The following is a 16,463-nucleotide window of genomic DNA, read 5'->3' on the forward strand; positions in this document are numbered from 1 at the left end:
TATGTGATTTAAAGTGATCTCTAATTGTTAAACTCTTCATTCCAGAAGTCCAGACTTTGCTATAAGTCGACAGGCTAAGCACCTCCTCCTGTCTCACACCAGCTTTCTTGCCCGATCAAGTGAATCTGATGAATGAAAACCATCTTGCTTTGTGCTCTTTTATCCACTAGAGGGCCACCAGGACTTGATGGTCCAGGTTGACTTCAATGGTAAGGCTTGTGATTTTCTATATATGTCAACAAACCACATAAAAAGGCACAAAGCAATGACAAAACAAAATAATAACACAAACAATGACTTGTGTGTTCTCACTTTAATGCAACAGTACTTACATACCAATTCATTCCTTTCTCTGGCCTTTAGTCTGAAGCAGTTTTAAAGGGGGACTGTGTCAGCTGTGTTTTTATATCATATGGCCATGGGAGTGTCTAGCATTTATTTTTTTTATATGGTAGCCAGACTGTGGCACCTACTGAAAGGGTGGAACATTTGGAAAATATGTTAGAAAATGTTATTTTAGTATCTAAAAATGTTTTTGATTTTATATTTATATACTAAAGCTATACTACTTATACTACTTATTATATAAGGTTTCTTATAAAAGTAGGAAAGTAGGAATATTATTATTATATATAAATAATATATATATATATATATATATATATATATATATATATATATATATATATATATATATATATATATATATATATATATATATATATATATAATCTAACTCAAACTACTATTAAGTCATTCAGATGATATACTGTGTGATTATACTAATTTATTATGTCAGATCTGGTCACGTCTCCATGTGCTAGAGGTAGAGCACTCATCTGTAAAAATAAGCCACATGTTTTGTTCATTTCAACTGCTGCAGATGGCTGCATGTTATCATTGTCCAGCTTTGGACTATACATAATACATAAAACAGGAACACTGTAATTATGGCCACACCACTGTTAACCACAGTTCGGAAAAGACAAACTGATAGGTCAGGACAGGATATGTTATGTGTTTTATCTTCATCTATGGTTTTATTCATTTTTTAAACATGGTTTCACACTCTTAGTGGTGATAATTTAATCCTATATGATATAAATTCAATCTAAGTTACAGCTTCCACGCATCATAGGATGTGTTGCATCTGTGTCTGTGTTGCACCACCACACTGGGCCAGTGCAGGTTTGTCATCAGTTGAACCAGGTAGGGGCGGTGTGGTTCAAGCTGCACACTCTGCTGGTCGCCGGAAGTGCAGGCTGAGATTAAATTGAACCTAAACTTAAAGTCACAACCATCTGCGCGTTCACGTTCATACTCAAACTACAGGGAACACGTCGCATGTTGTGGCCGTGCGCGTTATTAAAGTATACAGCCAAATGCACATGTGTAAGTGAAACGGTGAAACCAGGACTATGAACCCAGTGCGCCTTCATGTGTCCTCCGGCCACTGAGGCGGTGCTGCAGGCGGTGCCAGGGGAGTGTCATAACGGGGAGTGTCCCCAGACTAAATAAACAGCGGCTGTGCGCTGCGCTGCGCTGCGCTGCTCCGCAGACTCGACGCGTCCGTGCGCTTCACCGCAGCTCAGCCAGGTCAGGTCAGGTCCACACCCCTCGTCCCACGCGTTCAGGTACGTTATTAATTCGCTTTCCTCGATTCAAACTAAGCAGCCTGTGGCACTGATTGCTGGACGGTAACTTGATGCTTTAATCTGCGCTGCACTGGAATGAACCCTCAGGCTGCTTTTAATGCTCACTTCAACTGTCTGCTATCCGAGGAGGAAACAGACTGCTCCTAAAATGATCTACTGTAATACAAGTTCCCGTTCAGAGAAGTGGAAAACCAGCTTTTATGGTCTAAAGTGCAGCTACTGCACTATATCCATTTTAGGATACTAGATTAGTAGTGTACTACTCTGCCTTTAAGATGAAAACATGCATTTATTCGAGAGCTATAGTTTGCAGCTACCTTTCAGGATCTTTATCATTACATGATAATAACACTAAGAATAATATAATATAATATAATATAATATAGATCTTTCTGCAAATGAATCATACTGCATACACATTACTTTCACCTTCTAAGTACTTTTTGCTTATAGTACTTTTCCTCAAGTAACATTTCGAGTACATAACTGCCCCCCCAACAGCCTTTTTTACACTGTGGCTACCCAGCATCACAGATTAAAAACTATAGAGCAGCTGTATATGCTCATGTCTGTTTTGAGACATCTGCGGTTGTCGTGGAAACAACAGCCAAACAGTGAGCCTGTTCACTGAGGAAGTCAGTGACATCCTGTATATGACTGTTATGTGGTTACCATAACCAAGAGTTGTATGTGTGTGTGTATGTGAAGAAGAGACCCACACACACATTTGTGAGCCAATCAGAAGGCAGCGCAGGGAGATCCAGAGATGTGGCACCTGAAAACAGAGACCGTACCGCACCCCGGTTCAGATTTAAATATAAGCTTCAAACCACTATGTGCCTGCGAGGGCACGACAGCTGAACTGGTGGGGATGTGTTTTAACATCTTAACCAGGGAACGAGAACAAAGGGAAGTGCATTTGTATGCCGTAGTGGAAAAGCATCATGTAGCACATTTGTGGAGTCTCATTAAGGTTGTTATTGTTTTTTTTTTTTTGTCCATATATTTTTATGTTCACCATCGATATTTAAAAAATTTATGTCACCAAGAAGTTTCTAAGAGGACATTTCACTGTCAGCTACAGGAGCCAGAAAAAACAAACCCGGGAGACTGTCCTCACACGAAAATTATACGCATGTCTTGTGCTGCTTTTATGTAACATTACAGTATGTTTATGTGCCCTGACAAGCAGTCTGCTGTGGTTATGGAGTCATGCAATGACTGTGCTTTTTGTTCTCTTAGTAGCTAAAGTGAGAGAGAGAGAGATCGTTAAAAACCTTAGGGAGGAGGTTGGATGACTGGGTTGACTTACAAACTCTGTAAACACTGATTTGGTGATCTGCACTTCAGAAGACGTCGAGATTCAATCTGGGGTTGAGCTGTTTAGATTAATTAAACATGTTAATTTAATGAAATCAGTCAAAAAAATCTTCATCTTGTGTCAAGTCACCAATTCAAGGACAGAGATAGGAGGAGTGAGTAGGCTGACAGGCTGAAATATGCTCAGTGTGGCAACAGAGACAACACATTGTTGTAGTAAATATTTACTGTACTTCGGGAGGTGAGTTGGCGGGTGGTGGTTTTAGTGGTGGTGGTGGTGGTGGGGGGGTGTTCCACAGCAATGTCAGTTATATTTTTCTGGTTAAAGGAAAAAAGGCCACACCCCTCACTGAAATCCTACAATGTGTCAACTTCTACATGCTTTGCAACCATTATATTTATGGTGCCACATTGTGCACAATATTGATTTATATCTGAAAATCACAGTTCAAATGCACACATCTGTGTTTATAATACTGAATAGTATTGTCTACGTCAATCAAACACATGTCAGAAATATAAGTAAGTTGTAAAATACTTTCTCTTATCCGTTAATAACCATGTGGCTATCAGGCTGGTTATTTACCGAGCCATAAACAGCCATTTTACCTGTATCTGTGTTACACTGTGTAAACGGATGAAAGAGACACTGGTTTGCAAAGCAGCTATTAAAGACTGTATGTAGAGCCTGTACAGAGTGTTATCGTATGTATCCAGAGCGAGCTGCGGGGCAGCTGAACAGGCCGCCTGAGAGGCCGAGAGTGGCATGCATGGAGAAAATGAGTCATCAAGAATCCCCCTCCTTGAAGGAGGAATCTCTTTTTTTGGGGAAAAACTCAAGGACCGGCTTGCTGTTGGAGCCCAGAAATACAGATTTAACGTGTTTGTTTCTGAAGTGGGACCTCAGCAGACTCATCACAAGCACTAAAAGTAATGCTCATTTGAATCCACTTCTGCTGCTCGTAGAGTGGATCAGGTTTGGAGTTTTCACGCAGGCCTCAAGCGAAGGCTGAAACAAAAGAGAGGCTGGTGAGACACGGGGGAGGGGACTAAATAGCTGAGGTTGGAATGACACTCTCACTTCATTTTTGTTGTTTGGAGGGGGGGACAAAGAGCCCACAGATGAGGGGATACACCACGACCGAAAGCTGGGGAAGCCTGCAGACACCAGCAGGCCTGTGAAACGCACTAACCAATAGTCATGTGACCTGTTCTATTTAAGTCCATAGCTGTGTGTGTGTGTGTTGAGTCAATCCTCCCTGAGTAACTTTTTCCAGCTTGGAGCAGAAACATTTATTGTGTTTTTCTAGTCAGCTGCTGCATTATAAATATTCACATTTAAAAACAAACTCAAACACATTGTGTGACACATGCATAGAGATGAAATTCTCCCACCTTATCCCTCTTCCCTGTTAGATGTTTTGTTATTAGCTACCTTTAGTTCTCACATATTCAGTTTTTTGTTAAATACTGGCTTTGATTCTTCAAAGTGTGAGGTGATTCAGATGCTGGTGTTTGCTTTATTAAGTCACAGACAGTATCCAGCTCTGCCACGAAGCAGCTTTGATGCACAGAGACAGACAGAACATTTCTCTCCATCAGAGGAGATCACAGTCAAAGGCACGGTCCTATTTATTTAGCGCTGCAGAGACTTCGATCTCTAGAATATGAAGCTGCACAACAGAAATATTTTCCATGAGTGTTTATCAGAGTAAAGGTACGTAGCAGCTATGAGATCAAAATACTTTGCGGGATTGTTAAAGAAGAGTCAGCTCTGTTTCAGACATTGCAAAAGCTGCATGCACATTTGTCATGGCGATTGAATGAGACCTACGTGGGTACTGTTGTCATGAAATTCACACGGTATAATCAAGCAAAGATGTACATATATTTGGAGGTTGACAGGTGAATCCTCTCTACTCTGCCATACTTTAAGTTTGCATCATGAAACATCTTTCTGCTTTTTGTTCTCACATCTCTTGAAACAGAAAGACTTTTTTGATAGCACTTTGCTTTGATGTTTTTTCTCCTTGACTTAGATTTTGTTTGCTTGCCTTGTTCCTCACTTGTAAGTCGCTTTGGATAAAAGCGTCTGCTAAATGACTAAATGTAAATCTATCAGAAGATAATGTAATTGCTGTAAATGTGTCTCTGTGTTAATGTGGAGCTTTCTCACAGCTGGGTGTGTCACATGTAGTTAATGAACGACTGGAATATGTAAAGAGACGTTGATGATTTGTTTCATTTATTACTTGGGAACATGTTACTGTGCTCTGTCACCCATGTTGATTTAGATGGGTCCCCACAGATGAACAGCACAATTAGCTTTGCATAAAGACTGGAGGCAGGGGGAAACTGCTAGCCTGGACCTTTCCAATGTTTTTATCAGAAATGTTAAAACAGATGTTACTGTGAATATTTACATCATATAACTCACAGATTGAGATTAAACTCTGTACTTAATGCACAAATGTCACTATCCTGTGCACCGTGCCTGACCTGAACACAAATTCATCAGTAACTTTTAAACACTGTTCCTTAATAACTATCAAAAACACAGGATAATCCAATCGGCAATGCACTAATTGAATGCTTTAGATTGGCACCGGCAGTGGATAGAAGATACAAGCCAGAGTGTCAACATTAAAATTATTTTTGTCTTAGTCACAAAATTATAAAAGATCTCTACAGCATCGAACCCCTTTATCCTTAGACACACAACTGTCTACGTTAATATTTAATGTTTCTCAATTGATTGATAATTCCCATCTACTCTAATAGAAGTGCTCAGTACTTTCCTTGTCAGACATCTCCCAGAAGCTCTTTATCAATGTAACAAAATTTGCTTTTAAACGGTTTGAATTTATCTAACAGTACATGTGTGTGTTTAGGCAAATTAGGGATTAAGAATCCAATTCTTGCTTGTTAAATCTGTCTGTGGGGCCGCAGACTGTTCAGGCCTGTTGTCTGTTTTTAGTGGCAGACAAGCTTCTCTGGATGGAAATTCTTCAGAGCTACTGTAGGAAAATTGAGCTTTCCACATCCTCCATCAAACTCTGATGGCTATAAAGGAATTGCCCAGCGCTCCTAGTTCTCCTCTGTCCAGCCAAATGTGGGCACAGATGCTGCAGGGTAATGCAAGTTCAGATGATGCTTGACCTTGTATGACTCCAGCGCAACCAGTTGTTTTGGCTACTTTTACACTTTTGGCTTAACTTTCCATGGCTACATAATACAGTGAGTCTGGCATTTGTAGAGGAGGAGAGCAGAAAGTAGCCCCACATGTGTTTGGCCTGGTGCTGTGACTTCTGAGCCACATCCCTCTTCCAGGGTCAGCTGCGGATTCCTGCAATGCTTGTGGGCACACAACCGCCTAAAAGAAGGGGAATCTTTCTTCAGTGTGGACGGTTAGTCATGCAGATTGAGAGGCAACAGGTCCAAGCAGCATTCCTGAGGAAAATTGAAATGTGTGTTCATTTTGAACTACATGACCTCCAGTCTATCATTTTTCGAAGAACAACAAAGTCTGAGTTTCATCATTAGCTCCTCAGAGTTACATAAATGGTTTGTAAACACATCGCCATTAAAATGAATGGGTCAAATAGAAAGAAATGCACCACGAGAGGACACAGAAGCTCTGTTAAGAGAGGCCAGGGTCCAGTCTTTGAGAAATTGTTTATGCTCTCTGTGTAATGTTTCAGTCAGTGTGCAATGGCGTCTGCTGCAAAAACTCACGGGACACTTCTGACCTCTTTTGCATATTTTATGAAAATGGTTTCGCTACCAGATGATCCATGTAACATGACATTGCAGACATTTGGGTCTAACCACAAAATAGTTAGCGGAGGTGGAAGTTGGACTCAGATCCTTTGTTTAAACATTTACATTTCATATGCATAACCTTAATCTGAAAGGTAATTAGCTGTCAGTCAGATAAAGTGGGTCAAAGGTACATTTGTTAAAATGTAGCAGAGCTGAAACACAAGTAAACAAAGAAAAACTCAACATTGGACACGGCCTTCCTTCCACTTCCACCACTAAAACTTTCACTAAACTTTGACTATTATAGAAGCAGAGCAAATTCAAAGCATAACATTAATTGGGAAACTCTCTTCACAGAGGAAGAAACCTACACCCTAATGTTTACACAGGCCAGATTCCAATAATCAGTTTAAACATGTCCACACCAGCAGGACGAGCTGATTTCCTCACTGTCCACGTGTAAACTGTTCTACAGACAGCCATAACAAAGATTTTAACAGGATGCTCAGCTCCCATCTGTAAAATCTCAAACATCCACACATGCAGAGAGAGAGAGAGGCCAACCGGTTGTAATTCAGCACGGCACAGACACCCACTTAAGACTCTTGACTAGACGCCATGTGTCTTATTCTGTCAGATAAGGCCAAGTGTATGGTATGTGTGTGCTTGTTTTTGACTGAGGGGTGGACATTATAGTGCCAAGTACTGTGAGATAATGGAGATTTGGCTCATAGACAAATCAAACTTTGCATCCAGGCAAGTTGCTGTTTTATTTATTTAATATTCAGATTGTAACATTTGCAACCAGTCTTTTCCTATATACAGTATATGCACAATGTTTTTATAGCCGCTTATGACTAAGGTATACTCATGACTTCCTCTTGTTCACTGGAGGAAACACCCTAGCACAGGGCACTTGTGACTCACACTGCTGTTCATTCATATAACCCTAAACTTTATCTTTGTATCCATGACAACAACTCAGCCTTAAGGGGAGTGGTGTCATGTTTTCCAGGGCAAAACATACACACGGTGGCCTAGTCACCTTAAACGTTATTACAAAGCTTTACAATTCTTATCTCTTCAGTATTTGAGCAGTGGTGGCCACCAGAAGCACTAAATCTCAGGTGTGTGATTTCTCCGCAGACAGAATGGCAGCGCACCATCCAGAGTTCGAGCGGGCCGGACAGAATCCAGGCCTCCAGGTGTGGAGGGTGGAGAACTTTGATCTGGTGCCCGTTCCAGAAAACCTATACGGGGGATTTTACACTGGTGACGCCTACCTCGTCCTCAACACCATCAAACAACGCTCTGGGAACCTGCAGTACGACCTCCACTTCTGGTTAGGTGAGTGCAGTGAGGCAGCTGATATCAGTGTGATGACACGGAAATAAGCAGCAATAAAAGGGGAAAGTCCAAATAATAATGAGTGGCCAAACACAGGGGAGCAGATCTTATTTTGCCAAAGCAGATGAGGATCTGTCTGTGAGCCTGGAAAGTAATTGAACTTGACAGTGCCACGCAGTTTTTACCGTACAGGCTGAAACCAGTCAGAGCACAGAGTCATGAGATGTTGGGACAATGTGCAGTAAATAAGAACTCGAAAATCACAGGGTTAGCTGCGAAAGCGTGAAACCAAGTTTAGCTCATAAAGGGAGCAGCGCTGACAATTTGCATGTGACTTATTGAATCTGGGTGAAAACGGAGTGAGAATGATGCTCTCTGTTTATCTCTGTTCATCTCTGTTCACTGTAAGTGCAACAACACAACAGCTGCAGTAAACTCCGCTGCAGCTGTTGTGCTTGATGTTTCTGCTGTGGTTGAAATGTGAGGACTCAGTTTGTGGAAGTACAATTGTTATCGCCATATTTCAAAGATATGTAGTTAGATCTAAACAGTCAGTAGGTGTGAATGTGAGGGGGAATGATTGTCTCTACGTGTGGCCTTGTGACAGACTGGTGACCTGTGCAGGCTGCACCCTGCCTAAACAGGAAAACCAGTTAGATAATAGATGGAGGGATGGACAACACAGACACAGTAGCCTTAACTACACCCCATTGAAAACCACACATGCTCCAAAATGTTATGTTAATGTTTTTAACTAAAATGTAAAGGAGGTTAAAGTGAGGGGTCCAGAAGCCAAACGTAAGGGGATGATTCAGGCGTTTATTTTTCTTTATTGATTTCATGTGCTTTTAGTCCATTTGATCGACCATGGAAACATTTACCAATACCAGCAGGGTCTGATGTAACCCACCCACAGGCCTCTGTATTACACTGTGTGACCAAAAATAGAATAATGTTGCATGTGTTATTGTGTCAGCTGCGATCTGACCCCCTGCTGCTAACACATATCGATCTCCTGACTCAGTTGTTACTGAGAGAATTCATCATCCACACAGTGTAGCTGTCTGGGTGGGTAGGTACAGGATGCCCGCTGAGACAGAATAAAGATTACTATGGAACATGTCTGTGATTGCTCTGCTGCAGGTGATGCCTGCACACAGGATGAGAGCGGCTCGGCAGCCATCTTTACTGTTCAGATGGACGACTTCCTGGGAGGAAAACCCATCCAGTACCGCGAAGTCCAGGGTTATGAGTCCAAAAACTTTCTGGGCTACTTCAAACCTGGAATCAGATACATGGTAAGATGTTGCTACGTATGTTTAGTCCTGCAAAAAAAGAAATACATTATGTGTGTTTGACATTTGTTAACCTGGAATCCTGTATAGTTAATAGTCAATAAGTGTGATGTCTGTTTATTGAGATTCAAATGTTACATTTTGTTGTATTTTCAAAGGAAAACTGAGTAGACTAACACAACCTTAATCTAATTCTGATAATTAGACAATTACGTCTAAGTTTCCTGTCTTTCTTTTAAACCCTTTGTTTAGTTTTGTTGAGCTGAGAGCAAATTTTCTTAACGGGCAGGTATTTTATTTTGAAATGCAACTCTTTTCAGAAAGGAGGTGTGGCGTCGGGCTTCAAGCATGTCGTCACCAACGAGGTGGTTGTGCAGCGAGTGCTCCAGGTCAAAGGTCGTCGTGTTGTCAGGGCAACGGAGGTGCCAGTCAGCTGGGACAGCTTCAACCAGGGAGACTGTTTCATCCTGGACCTGGGAGATGTGAGTCACACTAGGATTATTATTACACATACTTTGCAGTGTTATATTATTGTTACCATAGCAACTTGTTTTATCTGTTTAGCAACTTGGTCTTGATTTTAGTAAAGCAGCTGTAACTTCAGTAAACATGTCACTAACCTATATTGTGATCTCTTGATGTACAGGAGATCTACCAGTGGTGCGGCTCGCAGAGCAACCGCTTCGAGAAGCTGAAGGCTACGCAGGTTGCCAAGGGTATCCGTGACAACGAGCGCAGCGGCAGGGCCCGGGTTTATGTCTGTGACGAGGGGATGGAGAGAGAGAAGATTTTAGAGGTGAGATTAAAAGCTTGTCCCCTTATTTTTCTGCAGGAGGCTTTTGTTTTAAAACCGCTGCTTCTGTCCTCAGGTTTTAGGTCCTAAACCTGATCTGCCAGCCGGAGCCTCTGATGACCTCCAAGCTGATGCTTCAAACAGGAAGAGGGCCAAACTCTACAAGGTGAGAAAAGTGGGAGCATCTCTTAAACAGCTTTCGTGAAGGTCTCATTATTAACCGTCTTCAATTGAAGATAATGAGTGAATTTAATGTTTGTCTAATGTCAGTACATCAAACTTTAAAGTACTTTTAAAGTACTTCTTTAAAATATGAAATACAGCCTTACATTCCTAGAGAAAGAGTGTAAATAGATATTCTGAGACAGGAGAATAAATATAATATCCACTTTTTGTGATGATTTGAAACATGAAATTGAGTTTTATGTTTGTAATCCAAACATTGTAGTTTTTCATGACAGACGCACTACGTAACCATGTGGTTTTGGGGTACTTCCTTGACAGGTGTCCAATGCCAGTGGGGGCATGACCATCACACTAGTGGCAGCAGAGAACCCGTTTGCTCAGAGTGCCCTGGAGTCCGGCGACTGCTTCATTCTGGACCACGGCTCCAATGGAAAGGTCTTCGTCTGGAAAGGTCAGTGTAGTGCTGCTGCAGTGGATTCACCTTGTATCAAAAACATTTAATAAATGACAGATATGTCATTTTTTTACACAGAAATTCTGTTTTTAAATTAAAATGCTCAATGCCCCTTTTCTACAGGCAAAGATGCCAACATGGACGAGCGAAAGGCGGCCCTGAAGGCGGCCGACGAGTTCATCAAGAAGATGGGTTACCCCAAACACACGCAGGTCCAGATCCTGCCAGAGATGGGAGAGACGCCTCTCTTCAAGCAGTTCTTCAAAAACTGGAGGGACAAAGATCAGACAGAAGGTCTTGGTGTGGCCTACATCGCTAACAGCATCGCTAAGATCGAGAAGGTGCCCTTCGATGCCGCCACCCTGCACGACTCCCCCGCCATGGCCGCCCAGCACGGCATGGTGGACGACGGCAGCGGAGAGAAACAGGTGAAACACGAGTTAGTTACTGCGGTGGTTCGTTAGTCACTGGTCATGTCTCAGTGATGACCTGAAGCTGTGACAGTGACTGAACAGCTCCACCTTGTGGAAGGGAAGACATTAGGAGCTTACGTTAGTCTGGTATTTAATTAAATATATATGTAATTTGAGGTTTTCTTTGCGTTTGTTCTTGACAGATCTGGCGCATCGAGGGATCCGATAAGGTGCCAGTGGATCCGTCCACATACGGACAGTTCTATGGAGGAGACAGCTACATCATCCTGTACAACTACCGTCACGGAGGACGTCAGGGACACATCATCTACATGTGGTGAGAGTACAGCCTCAGTTAAAGCTGGTTCTAGTGATGCGGATTTCATCTATAAGCGATGCTAACATGCACAACATGTCTCAGGAAAAAGACTTGTGAACATGATGTAGGAAAAGGGGATAAGGTCAACTGTGCAGATGTTTTATGGGGAAGGAAATGGCTTCAACAATGGTACACACAATGTGTTTTAATGAGTAGCCTGGAACTCAAACAGTGATTATTGTGGGGGGGAGGGGGGTTGAGCCAGCCACAGTGAGCCCTGGTTTGTTCCTCTCATTGTCTGACTGAATATGTTGGAACTGTTTCCCAGGCAGGGCATGGACTCCAGTCAGGATGAAATCGGGGCCTCGGCGATCCTCTGCGCCCAGCTGGACGAAGAACTCGGTGGTGGCCCTGTGCAGGTAAAACGCACTTTTCCTTTAGTGTCTTTAGCCACATTTTCCCCTTCATAAGCTCATCCTCATTTTGTCATTTGCGTTATTAATGTCTCTGCTGTCCTCTGGATGACTCAGCACAGCCACCTCCTGTCTGACCTTTACATCCTTTCGCTCCCCTCTCCCTCCTGACTTTCCCCACTGCTGCTTCTTTCCTCCTCGGTTTCTCACCTTCTCTGTCTCTTCAGGTTATTGGTGCTCCTATAACTACACAGGTATTACCCCTCATCCTCTCTCTGCTCCCCATCCTCCCAAAGTGACTCACATGATTTTGTCGGCCAGTCAGAGGCGAAAGGAAGCAAACAAGCGTCTTTTGTTCTTCTGTACCAGATAAATAGAAATATATTCACATTAAAACAGCCTTTAGTGCCATTTCTCTGGCTCTTTCAAGACTTAATTATGATAATGAGCTAAATCAAACCTACTGCGACGCCAACTCAGCCAAACACAAACAGGACATTCCAATGTCAGTGTTGAAGGGAGGCTCCGGCCTCTGTCGCCAACTCTGTCTGCTTCACATAAATAACCGCCCTGCTTCCCATCTCTGCCCTGAGCTGGCATTAGACCCACTTTATGACAACTAACCAAACCCTTCTCATGGTAGTCAGATATGCATGAAGACAGTTTGAGTGTGGAAGTAATTGCCTGTGAGTGAGTCCTGACACTCTACTCATGTGAGCCAGCGGCCGTTCATTTCTGTGTTTTGCATTTGCACCTCACTCCTCTTGTGTGTCTACATGTCGCATGTTCAACCCTCACATTAATGCATTTACATCTGTTCAGTGTGGAAACATCCGCAGGTGCCACATTTTGTTTTTCCAGATGTTTTCCTGCTCTCACACTAGAGAATAGTGAATGCCATTTATGTTCACAGTCAAACTAAACTTGACTTGCCCGGTTGTTGTGTGAATGTTTTTGATACTAGTGTGATACCAACATTCAGTTTCAGACACCTAATGACACTTTGAGGAACACGGGTATACCACAGCTTCTCATTTAGTTTCACAGTCCTATTCCAAAATGGATTAAATTAAATTATTTGCCTCATAATTCTACAGTATTCGCAGCCTTGACACTCAGAATTGAGCTCTGGTTCTTCCTGTTTCCACTGATCATCCTTGGAAAGACATACACCTGTCTATATAAGGTCCCACAGTTAACAGCGCACGTCAGAGCACAGACCAAGCCATGAAGTCTAAGACATAAGTTATCTGTAGGCCTCCAACGCGGCAAGATTAATTTATTCATTTATTTATTATTATTTTTTCACTTTGTTTGCTAAATTTTAAGGGAAAATAATGAATCTAATCCATCTTGGAATAAGGCTGTAACATAACAACATGTAGAAAAAGTTAAGCACTGTGAATACTTTCTGGATGCACGGTATAAATCGGAGGATGCTGTGTTTCGCATGATTAGTTTGAAAGTGTATGACTGTGAACAACAACACGCAATTCAGTATTCAGTGAATATTTGCTCATGTAAACTATCTTAATGACTAATTAAAGAAAAGTGACTGCACCACTATAGATATTAATGAGAAAAGCTGCAAACCAAAAAGACTCAGCTTGATCCATACTCCCATCTTGTGTTTGTAGAAGAGATTGCAGCCATAATTTTTCACAAGACATAACGAGGAAGGATCTCTCTGCTGGGAATTGCAATTCATGATAACTTACAGCATCAAACTGCATGGATTCATTTTGCCATAAGAGTTACTGTAACAACCGCCACATCCGTTCAACAGCTTAATTAAGTTCCAGTGACTAATTTTGCGTTCCTGCTGCAGGTGAGGGTGGTGCAGGGGAAAGAGCCGAGCCATCTGATGAGTCTGTTTGGAGGACAGCCGATGGTGGTGTACAAGGGGGGGACGTCCAGAGAAGGAGGTCAGTCCGCTCCTGCTGAGACTCGACTCTTCCAGGTGCGCTCCAGCTCTGCAGGGCACACAAGAGCTGTGGAGGTAAGAGAGCATGCATTATGAAATTTATGTTCTAACTTTATCACTGCCAGAACCGATGTCGCAGCATAATTGGTCGGTATCTTTTTTTATATCTTCTGTGCCACATAGCTCCATAATTGACCAGAAACAAAAAAATGAAAATGGGGCACGCTGTTGCACCGGGTCACGTGCTTCTTTGCTATTATGGTCATAATTACTGAAGTTCATTTCAAACACCTCCATCCTGCTACCAAAACAGTCCCTAGAATGTTAATCTGCCAATAAAAGGAAAACCTTTTTGTTAAATGTAACTGTCTTTGTCAATTTGGATCTGTGTTCGTGCAGCTCGACGCAGTGGCTTCTAACCTGAACTCCAATGACGCATTTGTTCTCGTAACCCCTGGGGAGTCCTTCCTGTGGGTGGGAGTGGGTGCCAGTGACACAGAGAAGCAGGGAGCTCAGCAGCTGTGCAGCATCCTGGGCGTGTCGGCCTCAGAGCTGTCGGAGGGAGGAGAGACTGGTGAGGAAACACCACAAACACAGGATCATATTTTGCCATTGTTTTGTTCCTTTTGTCCACTGTGATAAAATATGGCTTTGCAAATCATTGTATTCTGTTTTTATGTAGATTTTGAGCTTGTAAAAGAAGAGTGAATATTGGACTCTATGTAGCCTATGGTGGATGTTTTAATAGGCCAATGGTTTTTAATGAGTTAGAAATAACAGCTTTATAAAGTCATACTTGTTTTTTTACTCCCACTAAATCACTAAATGCAGCTTTAAAGCAAAAGTGTGACATTTACACTTTCTTTCTAGTTAGATGAGAACATCAGTACTCTGTGACTTAGCTTAGCTTAAGGGCTAGAAACGAGGAAACTAAATGAAATGCATTTAATTTCCCAAAATGTCAAACTATAGTCTAAAGCCCTTTCAGTAAATCTGTCCTTGCTTTTAAATGTATCCAACTATAACACGTTGAGGTGTCTCTGTCCTGCTCACAGGTCAGTTCTGGGAGGCTGTCGGAGGAAAGACAGAATATCGCACCTCTACCAGACTCAAAGACAAGATGGACGCTCATCCACCCAGACTCTTCGCTTGCTCCAATAAGACTGGAAACTTTGTTGTGAGTGCTTCTGTCTGAGTTTCCTCTGCTGTTACTGTTATCATTTATTTCTGTGAAATAATATATTAGAAAAAATTGCATCTATAATGCACTGAAGCCAAATGGTATACATTAATATTACCACTACATCCTTGTCCTGTCATCAGATTGAGGAGGTACCTGGGGAGATGACTCAAGACGACCTTGCCACTGATGATGTCATGATCCTCGACACCTGGGAGCAGGTAAACAATCCAGAGCGACGACTGCTTTAGCTCTATTGTAAAAGCCTGAATGCAGTCAAAGGAACAAATCTGCATAAAGTTCTCATATTTGTAGGTGTTTGTCTGGATTGGAAACGAGGCCCAAGAGGAAGAGAAGACGGAAGCCATGGCTTCAGGTAAGGACATCTGGGAAAAACCTCAGAAACATATTATTAAGATATGACATCTACTGTCATGTATGACAAGAATTAAACCACTCTTTCGTCCCTCAGCGGTCCGTTACATCGAGACAGATCCGGCCAACAGAGACTCCAGGACACCCATCGTCAAGATCAAGCAGTGTTTCGAGCCGCCCACTTTCACCGGCTGGTTCCTCGGCTGGGATAACGACTACTGGACCAGCGATCCCCTGGAGCGCGCTATGGCTGAATTGGCACTGTGAGCTTCCAGCTGATCCTCGCTTCCTCTCTCCCTATCAGCCTGACTTTGCTGCTCTGCTGCAAACACTGAGCTCCAATCGCAAAGACTTTTTTGTTTTTTTTTTAGCTGGCAACATGTCCTGAAAAATAGTTTTCTTTTTTTAAGTTTTGTTTTGAAAGGGATGCAGGTCGATGAAACTGTTTTAACTTAGTTTGTCTCATGTGCTAGAGTCATTATACACGCTATGAAGCCAATAGAGGTTGAACAGATACACAGGCTTCCTGTAGAGCTTTGCACCAGTCTAGTATGACTTTTATCAAAAGGTAATTTTCCTGATTTGTTTCATATTTTGACAATAAAAACTGTTCACTAGCGCCATGTAATGAAGACCTTTTAAAGCCTTTCTCTGGAACACTGAAAAGCGCACTGCCACGAAAACACAGCTTATTAAAACAAACAGAAACACAACCGATGCCTTAATATTCTTTCCTCTAGTTTACAATGAACCTGTCGTTAAAAGGTACTGTTCTAGTTGAAGGCTGCCTTTATACATATGTAAGTTGTTTGCACCTTTGATTTAGGTGTCATATTTATTCAAATATGATCAATTCATGCCCAGAAAGCTTGCGTGATGCTGCAACGGCCATCTTTTCATGGGAAACCGAAGCTTTGCTGCTTTAATAACTTAGTTATATCTTGTGTGACACTTTATGGTTTCTCTAAGCCGTATCATTTCAATAAAACTAAATTACACAAGTTAAAGCGTCATGTCTCTACCTTCT

At 42.1% G+C, this 16,463-nt stretch overlaps 1 protein-coding gene across 2 annotated transcripts; it reads left to right on the plus strand.

The window, feature by feature from the left end:
• The first annotated feature begins 1,509 nt into the window (after window positions 1-1,509).
• gsna (gelsolin a) lies at window positions 1,510-16,437 on the plus strand. 2 transcript variants are annotated; one of them, XM_026339252.1, is made up of 16 exons: window positions 1,510-1,634; window positions 7,884-8,084; window positions 9,228-9,382; window positions 9,700-9,861; window positions 10,026-10,175; window positions 10,249-10,338; window positions 10,677-10,809; window positions 10,936-11,240; window positions 11,429-11,562; window positions 11,873-11,963; window positions 13,786-13,956; window positions 14,281-14,455; window positions 14,937-15,058; window positions 15,205-15,282; window positions 15,377-15,437; window positions 15,534-15,703. In XM_026339252.1, the coding sequence occupies exons 2-16, from the start codon at window positions 7,889-7,891 to the stop codon at window positions 15,701-15,703; spliced, it is 2,193 nt and encodes a 730-aa protein (XP_026195037.1). In that variant the 5' UTR covers window positions 1,510-1,634; window positions 7,884-7,888. The 2 variants fall into 2 exon arrangements, with proteins under 2 accessions (XP_026195037.1, XP_026195038.1); XM_026339253.1 differs by lacking the exon at window positions 1,510-1,634 and having other exon boundaries at window positions 7,889-8,084; window positions 15,534-16,437.
• The last annotated feature ends 26 nt before the right edge of the window (window positions 16,438-16,463 follow it).

The sequence above is a fragment of the Anabas testudineus genome, chromosome 22, assembly GCF_900324465.2.
Source record: "Anabas testudineus chromosome 22, fAnaTes1.2, whole genome shotgun sequence".
NCBI lineage: Eukaryota > Metazoa > Chordata > Actinopteri > Anabantiformes > Anabantidae > Anabas > Anabas testudineus.